The sequence below is a fragment of the Bos taurus genome, chromosome 5, assembly GCF_002263795.3.
Source record: "Bos taurus isolate L1 Dominette 01449 registration number 42190680 breed Hereford chromosome 5, ARS-UCD2.0, whole genome shotgun sequence".
In the NCBI taxonomy this organism is placed as follows: domain Eukaryota; kingdom Metazoa; phylum Chordata; class Mammalia; order Artiodactyla; family Bovidae; genus Bos; species Bos taurus.
This window is the reverse complement of record NC_037332.1, coordinates 68,742,004-68,753,458: the sequence shown is the minus strand read 5'-3', so window position 1 is coordinate 68,753,458 and position 11,455 is coordinate 68,742,004. Positions and strand designations below refer to the sequence as shown.

Below are 11,455 nucleotides of genomic sequence, written 5' to 3'. Positions count from 1 at the left end.
GAGTCAGACACGACTGAGCGACTTTCACTCACTTCTGCTCTTGAGTTCCCCCTCCTGGGCTTTAGATGCATTCTCGAGCTCAAGCACTGGCCCCTTAACCACGAACCCTCACACACTACTCTCTGGGAGCCCGGCGGGGGTATGCGGTTTCCCGCGAGAGAAGGGCGCTGGCGGAAGCGGGGCCGCCACACTTCCGGTGGCCGTGTCGGCGCTCGCCACACTTCCTGTTGTTCCTGCTCAGCTGAGGGCTGGGCTGAGAGGAGGGCCGGCGGGCGGACGGCGGCGGCCACTGGCCAGGCGTGGGCGCGCGCGGGGCCACCCAGGGCACAGAGCACACGCTCGTCGCCTGAGCCTGGAGCACCCTCGACTGCCGCGCCGTCCGCTCTCCGTGCTTCCATCCGGCCCTCGGCTCTCCGCGCGGCACCATGCCCGCTGTGGACAAGCTCTTGCTAGAGGAGGCGTTGCAGGACAGCCCCCAGGTACCTCCCGCCGCCCGGGTCCCCCTCGCCCGAGGGCTTGAGGCCGAGGAGGCCCTTCCAGCCCCGGGGTGGAGGCGGGGAGTACGCCGGGCCACCTTGGGGGCAAGGAGGGGGCGGGTCCCGGCCCAATGTCCTGAACCCGGGATGCTCCGGGACATGGCATCCCTCAGGCAGAGTTGGAGACACCGGGAAAGCAACCCCCTGTCTTTGTATCCCGACCCCTTTCCAAACTCAGCTGAAACCGGGGCTGCTTGGCCTACACCCGGGCTCCACCGCTTACTAGCCGGGTGCCCCGGGCAGATAATCTTTTTCTGCCTCAGTTTCGTCATCTGTAAGATAGGGATAATAATTGTACCTGCCTCCTAGAGTTGTTAGAATTAAAGAAATGCCTGTAAAGTTGTTAGCGAGTAATGTCTGGCACAGAGTAAGAAGTCAGTCTTATTACTGCTGCTGATATGCTGGGACCTGGTGGATTTAGGGCCAGAGTGAGAGGCAGAGAGCCTCGACCTCTTTCCCAGCGGTGCCAGAACTCCCCTTGGCCCTGTTTTCCCATTTGTGAAGAGGAAATTGTAATAATACAATACCTCTCTCATTTGTCGCACAGGGAAACTTCATTAGCACTCCCCAGATGAGATTCAAGTCCTTTGAGCTCTGCAGAAAGCTGGTGTGTAAATAAAGGGAGTGCAGAATGACTTTAGTTCCTAATCAGTACACCTTTCCCCAGGGAACCTTTGTTCACCTTCATTAACGTTTCCCCAGCTTCTTATTCACCCTAGTGGCTCTGCATCCCTGGGTTACTTAAGTAAGGCTCTGTATTCCCTAGTATCTCAACTCTTAAAACATGAGAGTAAGATTTTAAGAGTAAACTATTTTCCTCTCACAACTTCTCTTCCCTTTTTGCTTTCGATTTTCTTCTTAATGTAATTGGGCCTCCTGGAGATGATCCTTTGATGAACTTACCTATTCTGCATCTCTCCACTTCAGACTTAGTAATCAAAGGACTCTGTGCTTAAAATCTTGTGCCCATTTCTTTGTCATCTTCCTTACATAGTCAAGAAATTGTAAGGAAGCTGTGATTTTTTTTTTTTTTAATTGGCATCCTCAGGTCTGACTTTTTCAAAGACTGCTTTGAAGTCTCTGCACTTCTGGCATTTTGATGGGACAAAAGCCCTTGGTAGAAGTCATTTTGTCCATCCTCAGACCTGTTATGTGAGATCTGAAGATAATAAAGTGGGATTTCTATCATTTTGAACAAGGATTTCCACCATTTTGAACAAGGATTTCCACTTGCTTTGTAGTTGGAGAAACTGAGGTGCAAAGATACATTGCTTTCCTAATGGAGCATGGTGATGGCTGAGCCAGATGAGAGAGGCTGCACTAACTGAATCTCAGTGTTGCCCTCACGGAGGAGTTAACATTTGGAATTTTGGGTTCTCACATCAATGAATATGCACTAGTTCTGAGTGTTTTGAGGATGTACTCAGCTATGAGGCAGGCTAAGGAGGACTGGCAAGCAAGTTGGGACACCTAGGTCCTAATTGTGGCTCTAACATTAACTCATGATTTGATTTGGGTGAATTCCTCATCCCTGTCCTGTGACTGGGGCTTCCCAGGTGGCACAGTGATAAAAAAAACACACGTGCCAATGCAGGAGACACAAGAGGCCCAGTTCAAACCCTGAATTGGGAAGATCCCCTGAAGGAGGAAATGGCAACCCGCTCCAGTATTCTTGCCTGGGAAATCCCATGGACAGAGCTGCCTAGTGGGCTACACTCCACGGAGTTGCAAAGAGTTGGACATGACCGAGCGACAGCACGAGCCCAATGGTGTGACTGGCTCGGTTTTTCTCATCTGCAGAATGAGGAGCAGATGATCTTTAAGGGGCTTAAAGTTTTATCATGCTTGAGGAAGAAGAGGTATGGAGGCCTTGTCATTCGTCTTTAGGGTTCCTCTTTATGCGATGAATTTGTCATTGCTTTTGAGACATGAGTGTCACTTACAAGGCTTCTTGGTGAGGTTTGAAAGGAAGCTAACTTCTAGGACGGTCTCTGATAACCATCAAAGCATAGTGTTCTTGTGTGGGGCCTGTGCCTAATGCAGCTTTCCTCCCAAGAGATTCATAGACTTCTAATTGGAAGGAATCTAATCCAACTCCTTCGTTTTATCTATAAAGAATAAAAACCATAGCAGACACCTGTATCATATATGCATTTTAAGTGCCAGGCACTGTTCTCAATACTTTACGTATATTAACTCATCTAATCCAACAATCTTTTGAAGTAGGTCCTCTATTAAAGTTACCAAGGAGCAGAGAAGTTAAATAATTTGCCCCCAGGATTATACATTATAGAATGGAAGAGCCAGGATTGGAACTCAGGCAGTCTGCCTGTGTTGTTGAAGTTAGCCCAGCCACCTAGCACCTGGCTTTTCTGTCATCGGTGACCTAGAGTATTTCACTAAAAGGAAGCATTCTTAAGAAACCATCTATTGTTTGTTTCCTCTTGTTTTATGTGGAGTATTTATGCGGGTTACTCCAATAACCTGGTTGCATAGGATTCATTAATGAACACAGAAACTTATGTTTAAACTCAGTGATCCAAGAGGAGCTGAATAACAGTTCACTGACCTTAGATACATCTGTTCACGTCCTTTTTTCTTTATAGTTCACAGCCCTGCACAACATATTATAAGAGTTCAGTCACTCAGTTATGTCCAACTCTTTGCAACCCCTTGGATGGCAGCATGCCAGGCTTCCCTGTCCATCACCAACTCCCAGAACTTATTCACACTCATGTCAGTCGAGTCAGTGATGCCATCCAACCATCTCATCCTCTGTCATTCCATTCTCCTCCCGCCTTCAGTCTTTCCTAGCATCAGGGTCTTTCTAAGGAGTCAGTTCTTCCCATCAGGTGGCCAAAGTATTGGAGCTTCAGCATCAGTCCTTCCAGTGAATATTCAGGACTGATTTCCTTTAGGACTGATTGGTTTGAGCTCCTTGCAGTCCAGGGGACTCTCAAGAGTCTTTTCCAACACCACAGTTCAAAAGCATCAATTCTTCGGCGCTCAGCTTTCTTTATAGTCCAACCCTCACATCCATACACGGCTGCTGGAAAAATCATAGCCTTGATAGATGGACCTTTGTTGGCAAAGTAATGTCTCTGCTTTTTAATATGCTGTCTAGGTTGGTCATAACTTTCCTTCCAAGAAGTAAGTGTCTTTTATTTTCATGGCTGCAGTCACCATTTTCAGTGATTTTGAAGCCCCCAAAATAAAGTATCTCTCTGTTTCCATTGTTTCCCCATCTATTTGCCATGAAGTGATAGGACCGGATACCATGAGCTTCATTTTCTGAATGTTGAGTTTGAAGCCAACTTTTTCACTTTCATCAAGAGGCTCTTTAGTTCTTTGCTTTCTGCCATAAGGTTGGTGTCATCTGCATATCTGAGGTTATTGATGTTTCTCTCGGCAGTCTTGATTCCAACTTGTGCTTCATCCAGCCCAACATTTCGAATGATGTACTCTGCATATAAGTTAAATAAGCAGGGTAACGATATACAGCCTTGATGTCCTCCTTTCCCCATTTGGAACCAGTCTGTTGTTCCATGTCCAGTTGTAACCGTTGCTTCTTGACCTGCATACAGATTTCTCAGGAGGCAGGTAAGGTGGTCTAGTATTCCCATCTCTTGAAGAATTTTCCACAGTTTGTTGTGATCCACACAATCAAAGGCTTTATTTGGCCTAGTCAATAAAGCAGAAGTAGATGTTTTTCTGGAACTCACTTGCTTTCTCAGTGATCGAATGGATGTTCACAATTTGATCTCTGCTATATGAGCAACAGAATGTTTTAGGGATTAAGATACTTGTCTCTGTTGCTGTTTGGGAGCCTCTGATCCTGGCTGTGCTGTGCTAAGTCACTTCAGTCGTGTCTGACTCTTTACAACCTTATGGACTGTAGCCCGCCAGGCTCCTCTGTCCATGGAATTCTCCAGGCAAGAATACTGGAGTGGGTTGCCATTCCATTCTGCAAGGGTTCTTCCTGACCCAGGGATTGAACTTGTGTCTCCTTTGTCTCCTGCATTGGCAGGCGGGTTCTTTACCACTAGAGCCACCTGGAAAGTCCCCTGCTCCTGGCTAAGTGCTGGTAAATGCTGGAATGTAATGACAGATAAGAATGCCTGCCCTCTGTTGGTTGACAGTCTGTTCTGGGAGACAGATAAGGAGAGCAGCAGTTCCTGCACTGTGTGAATACTACTGTGATAGGAACACAAATGCAACTTTGAGCTGCTGCAGCTTGCCCTTCTCCAGGGGCTATTCTTTTTCCTGTACGTGGCGTGCTTTTGAGATAAAGTGAAGCGATGTTGCTTGCTGTTTTGTTAGGATGTTTGTTTCCTTTGCAGTTGGCACAACTGAAGCACAGACAGTTTAAGGACTAAGTTCTGAGATTATGCAGTGAGAGGTCCAACTGGGAAACCAGGCCTTTTTTAACTCCAGCAAGATGCGTCAGAACATTGCCTAGTGGTTTTGTCTTCATTGTGGAAGACTTTTGTCCTGCTGTACTCTTTGTTTATAATACATCTTTATTTCAGTAGACTTGGTTCTACTGAGACATTTCTGTCCCTCTCCCATAATATGGGAATAAGAGTTTTGTTTTTACCTTAAATATATATATGTAGTATTTATACTTGTATATATTATATGTGATAAATATTGAAACATTTTAAATACATATAAAATATACACATACATGTGTATAAATTTTATAATCACAGCTATTGAAATTGTGCCATTATATAAGTAGATGCTGTTTTTAGGCGTGAAAAATGTTTAGGACTATTTTGTTAGATTACACTTGGTTTCTTTATTGTAAGATGGAAGGTAGTGTGGCGCTAAGGCTGAGGTGTTTGGTTTTGTTCTTCTGTCCAGGCATACTCTTGAAAGTATAGAGTAGTAGAGAAAGGATGGAATTTAAATCATGATCCAGCACGTGACTCAACCTCTCTGAGCTTGTGTTTCAGCACATGTAAAATCAGAATAAAATACTTGCTTAATTCTTGTGAAGAATAAGTAACATATATCAAGTATCAATATCTCCACGCTTGCATGTTACAGTAACTCCATAAATGATTGCTGTTATTGTCCTTATAATTATATGCAACAGTGTCCTCTGGATTTTTTGGTAGAACTTTCCAGCAACTAGTGTACCTATGACTGGTCCTATTCCTTCTTCATATCTCAGAACATTCCTGTTGTTCCATGTATAAGTTTAAACAGATGGCTGATAACTGTGGATATTAAAACAGTGTCTGAGATAGCTGGGTATTTTTTTTCAAGATGATCATGGCCTCGTTCAGGTAGAAAGGGAAGATAGGAGTGTTTTTGTCAGTTTTAGTATCATGATAAACATGTTCAGGATATAAAGAAAAGATCTGTGATGTAGCTTTGGCTGTTATCACAGGTAAGAGCATGACAGTAGGATGAGCAAAGAGAAGCCAGCTCCAGACGGCTGCATCCCGCCTCCAGACAGGATTGGGAGCTGTGGGCCAAAGGGCATGCCCACTGATGAAACCCACCTTTGCTGGGTGACGGATGCAGACTCCTGTGATGGAAACAACGTTGGCCATTGGTGCCAGCCAGACCTGGGTTTACATTGCAGCCCTGCTGCTTCCCAGTTGTGGGAGGTTTCTTAACCTTGATGAGCCTCAGTTTTATCATCTGTAAAAGGGGTAGTTTAGCTGTGGTATCTAATGAAGTTGGTGGAAGGATTAGATGAAGTAGTATTTAGTGCTCGACACAGTGTCTGATACATAGGACGTACAGAGTAAATGGTAGTTTTTAGTTTTCTTTCTACTCTCTTCGTGGAGGATATTTATACAAGCCCTCTCGTTTCATCCTACAGCTCATTTTCCATTCTGTTTTGTTCCTAAGAGTTTTAAAAACCGTAAGTAGGATTCAACTAAATGGATGGGAGTAGTATTTTAAAAAATTAAATAGTCTCGATCCAGTTGTATCGCTCTTTTTCTTTCTCTTAGACATACTGTTATAGCAAAGAAAGGAACCCGAATCATAATAAACATTGAAGAACTCCTTCATCGCTGACACCATGAGTACCGAAAGGCTCTCTCCTATTAGCTGACGTTTACATCAGTAGTTAACTGTGTAGATAATGTTGCCACAGTGTTGAAATGAAATCATACATGTGAAGCCAACGTGTAATAAGCGACTGACGTTCATTATCTGCTTCATGATCACTATCCTCTGCTACCGCTAGTGTTAGACACTGGTAGGCACCGTAAGGACTTTCTTTACTTCTAGGGCTACCTGCAAATTAGTGTTAGGGCCTGAATTTGGACCCAGGACTGACATGGTCCCAAGAGGATCGCAGAGCCTTTGAGAGGGCCCAATAGACTATAAGCTTCTGGAGAACATCGCTGAATCTGAATCCCCATCACAGTGTATCATCCAATATTGGATGAAGGCTAAAGTATATACGTGAATGAATGACTCTAGAGTAATGGACTAGTCACTGTAGGTTCCAAAAACATCTTCTAGCAATCTTCTTTTTTTCAAATAGTATATTTGAAAGAGATATAATAAAGAATTCTAAATCAATGTTTTTCACCTACTCATTGACATGCAGTGATGGATTAAGATCCAGTGGGTCACAGCCATGATTTTTGTTTTATTTGTTCTGATCCTTCTGTTGATAGGAATTGGTACTGAAGAGAGTTCATTGGTTTCAGAGAAGGTATTTTTAGCCATAAAGACCTCAGGCAAAGCCAGGATAATATGTACTGCTGTGAAGTGCCCCAGAGTTTGTCAACAAAATCAAAGGTCAGACGATTCAAACGCCTGGATTTCTCTTCTAGTTTATTAGGGGATGCTTTGGGGTCAGTTATTGTTCTCTTGCCTGAGATAAGTTAGAAAAAGAAAGAAGGAATTGAAATTCCTTTGCAGGGAAAAATGCACCTTAATGGATTGTTCTTTGTAAGCTGCCCTGGAATCACCTTATTAAAGACATTTCTGTAGTTTACTCTCTGTTCACTGCCTAGTGGGTTGTTTTCTGAAATAGAGATCCCATTGTCACTAATGTTTCCCATTGTGCTAGACACATTAACAGTAGTCCCTTGAACAGACATGGTCTCTTATGTGATGCCGTGATACTTCTTTAGACATCTTCCAATATATAAATATTTTCTTAGTGCTCAGCAGATCAGGCACTCTGCGTGAAAATGATAGGAAATACCTTTCATCTAAGACATTGCTCAGCTGTTCTTGAAACCCTGAGTAGTCTTCCCAAAGGAATGGAGCTAGCGTTCCTAAGTTTCTATTTGAGTTTTGTGCCCAGAACTTCTGCTGGCATGCCCATAGTACACGAAATTTCCTGGCCATGAGTTTAAAAATGTGGTTGACTAGAATGTGACGTAAGACATGGAGATTGACTGTAGTGTCTTAAGCGGAAGGAATGACACACTCCTGCAAGACACTCAAGATTGCAGAAAACCAGACAGATGGTTAACTACTGAGATGATGCAGTGCTGGGTGACCACACCCCAGGTACACAGACAGGACTGACACTGAGTTCGAGTTATGGGCTTGAAGGGAGAGGCTGCCCTTTTTAACACTGTTTTATTGGATGAACTTCACTGGTGCTTAGGTAGAGGCTAAAGTCGAGACAGATAATAGCCCTTGAGTCTTAACCCTTTAGAAACCAGCTTTCCTTCTCTGTTCCCAATACTCGAACTGTATTCAGTTTGGCCTTGCACTGTAGTCTAAAGGATTAGAAAAGGAATTCTAAATTAAAGCTCCAGGAATCAACTTGTATCAGTATTAGCAATAAAATAATAAAGCCAGAGAACAGGCATCTTCCTTCCCAGTTCTCTGTGTGTGTGTGTATTTGTTTTACTTCTTTTGTAACTTTTCCACTTAGAAATAATATTGGCCTCTTTTCTTGCAGACTCGCTCTTTACTGAGTGTGTTTGAGGAAGATGCCGGCACTCTCACAGATTATACCAACCAGCTGCTTCAAGCAATGCAGCGCGTCTATGGAGCCCAGGTATCCTCGTGCCCACTCACCTGGAGAGGAACAGAGTAGGAGCCCTCTGCCCTCACCTTGAACTTCTCTCAGGAGGTCAAGAGATTTGAGTCAGAACACCCCCCTTTAAATTTTTGAAATAAAATCACAATTGTTTTTCTCTTCTCTTCATCTCAAAAAACTAAGGACAGTTTGCTTTCATAGCCTAAGAAAGAGGATAATTTTCCTGTAACTAGTAGAACCAGTAGAAAGGTACCACATCACTGCTTTTTAATAAAAAAAAAAAGGAATGCACTCCCAAAGGGAAACATTTGAGTCTCCTCTTCCTACTTGTGAATGAGTGGGTTCAGTATTCTGAGGCATGGCTCTTTTCTTTCTCATAAATATCAGTCTTAGATGTCAGTGCAGGCGCATAGAGATGTTTTTTCAAGTGCTTCCTCTGAAAAGATTTGAGTCACAGTTCTAGAACAGTTGGGTGGTTCTTTGTTTTGAGGAACAAGTATCTTTATCTTGCAAAACCATGGAAAATAAATTGCTGAGTAGCAAAAGTGAATCTTTTTAAGATCAAGAATTGCCTATGTATGTTACTTGCTAGGATAAAACTTGAGATTTACTTAAAAGTAAAATTTGTTACCTTACACGTCAAAATATTATGGCAACCGGTTTCATTATTAATTCCTTGCTGACTTAAATCTGTCTGTGTTATTGTTTCTTTTTCTCACCTATGATCTCTAAATAAATACCACATTCAGTGTATAATAGTGTATATTAGTAGTCATGTGTAGTCATTTATTATTACATACTTACTCTTCATATATAATCACTTATTATCATTGTTTTATTAATCATTCGTTCATATCATATATGGGAAAAAGACTCAGTCCTTGCCATTAGGGAGCTTACAGCTGGGTTGGGAGACAAAACAGTTAGCAAAGAGTGTAGAGGTGCTGGGAGAGAAAGGGTGCCTAACCCGGAGGATTGTGCTGGACACCCAAAAGGAGGATGATTGTGACGGTTGAAATTTATTGACTACTTCTTAAGGTCCAGGCACAGTTTCAGAGGCTTTTACCTGTAATCATTTCATTTAAATTCACTCACAACTCTGTGAGGTGAGTGTTGTTACTGTTTTCTTCATTTTCTAGGTCAGGAGATTTAAGGATTCTCATATGAGTGACTTCCCAAGTCCACCCTGTTAATACATGGCAGAGCAAGTCAGCCTGAAGCCAAAGCCCAGACTCTTAACTACTACACATAAGAGTGGTAGCCTGAGCTAGGGCAGTGGCAACAGGAAGAGGCAGATTGGTGACTGACTGAATGTGAAGGGGTCAGGTCAGTGAAGAATGAATCAAGAATGAAGCCCAGGTCTCTGACTTGAACGACAGGGTGCATAGTTGGGAGAGCACAGGAAGAGGAGCTGGATGTTTGTGGGGGTGTGTGTGAGTGTGTGTGTGGATGTGTGTGTATGACAGTGACAGGAATGGCAGAGACGCCAGTCTTAATTCTTGAAAGGCTGAGGTGTCCATGGACATCAAAGTGGGGAAAGAGATCATGTTGAAAGTTCAGATCCAGAGTTCAGGCTAGAGATAGAGATTTGCAAACTACTATATTATAAAAGTGTTACTTATTAATTGGAACTAATTTTAGTGACCAAAAGAATCACACAGTTATTTGTGGTTTTGTTTCTGAGGTAAAGCACTCAGAAACTAGGAGACCTACTTCGTCAGTTTTTCAAAAACCCTATTTATTTCGATTACATTTTTTGTATTTTTTTCCTGAATATTCAGAATTTAAGGGAATAGAAAATTTTTTTACTGAAATTTGCTTGCTCTTCAGGAATTTGAATATTGTTGTCAAATGATTGGTCTCCTGTTTAAGGTTTAAGAGTCCCAAGACTTAAGGGACTACAACTCCGCCACTCCCAAGAGTCTCTGCTCTGCCTCTCCGTGTCTGTCAGAATCATTTACTTGGAGATGTCCAGACACTCTCTTATGTGTTTTTTTTTTTTTTTTTTTTTTGAGCCCAGAAAACTGCATTTTGCCAAAATTAAGTGGATCTTGCATTCCAAGAGCTGTAACCAGCTCTCAGTTCACACCACATGATCATCACATGGGCTTTTGTGCTGGCAGAAACCCTTCCTTCTGCCTCGGCGTTTCCTGTGGCAGAAGCTTAGCAGGAACGTCTGGCTAATGCTGCCAGCTCAGGGACGGATTCTGGCAGTGTCCGGTGGCACTCAGATTGGCTGAGGTCAGGGCTAGTTGGGTCAGGGCTAGTTGTTTTTCAGGTTTATTTGAACATGTTTTGTTTCTTTTTAATTAAAAAGAAAACTTTTCTAACTCCTCTTTGATCCCTTTGTTTATGTCCATGTATGTGGTTGGGAAGAAAGAAAGAAAGGGAGGGAGAAAGAGAAAGAGGTGCCAATATTTTCATTCAGCGTTTCCCCTTAGGTTATGTTTTCTTGGTTTTATTTAACATTCTTCCTTAAATATTTTACACCTAGACCTGTTCAATTATATTAATAGAGTTTTGTAATTTCATTTTAAAATACAGGTGCTTAGCAAGATGTTTTTCATTATTACATTTTTCAAACCAGGTTAATGCTGTTAATAAATGATAAATGTTCATAAAAGATATTTTAAATCAAGCCGCATGGTAATTTTCTGGATTCTGATACAGTGAACTTGCCCATTTGGGCCTTAGTTTTAGAAAGAGGAAGAGTGAAAAAAAACTAGAGGAAAGTTCTGTGAGCAGTTTTGCTGATATTGGCTGGTTTGGGGAAAGTCTGTAATTTTATTTGTCTTAAGCAGTAGAATGAAGCTGTGGGCTCTAAGCTGTTTTCAGCATTTTGCAGCAGTGCCTGGATGGCCTGTGGCTTCCTAAGTGTCAGACACGCCATTGCACACGCAGGAGCTGCGTACTCCATCGTGGGTCATCTGAACAAAAGAAT

At 42.7% G+C, this 11,455-nt stretch overlaps 1 protein-coding gene across 3 annotated transcripts in view; it reads left to right on the top strand.

Annotated features, from left to right (window-relative positions):
- The first annotated feature begins 216 nt into the window (after nucleotides 1–216).
- Nucleotides 217–11,455, top strand: part of APPL2 (adaptor protein, phosphotyrosine interacting with PH domain and leucine zipper 2) — a 51,885-nt gene continuing 40,646 nt past the window's right edge. The window contains exons 1-2 of one of the 3 annotated variants that reach the window (NM_001046206.1): nucleotides 217–479; nucleotides 8,434–8,532. In NM_001046206.1, coding sequence (NP_001039671.1) covers nucleotides 426–479; nucleotides 8,434–8,532 — 153 coding nt within the window. In that variant the 5' untranslated portion in view covers nucleotides 217–425. The remainder of the gene's footprint in view (nucleotides 480–8,433; nucleotides 8,533–11,455) is intronic. The other 2 variants (XM_010805165.3, XM_010805164.4) reach the window with 2 other exon arrangements.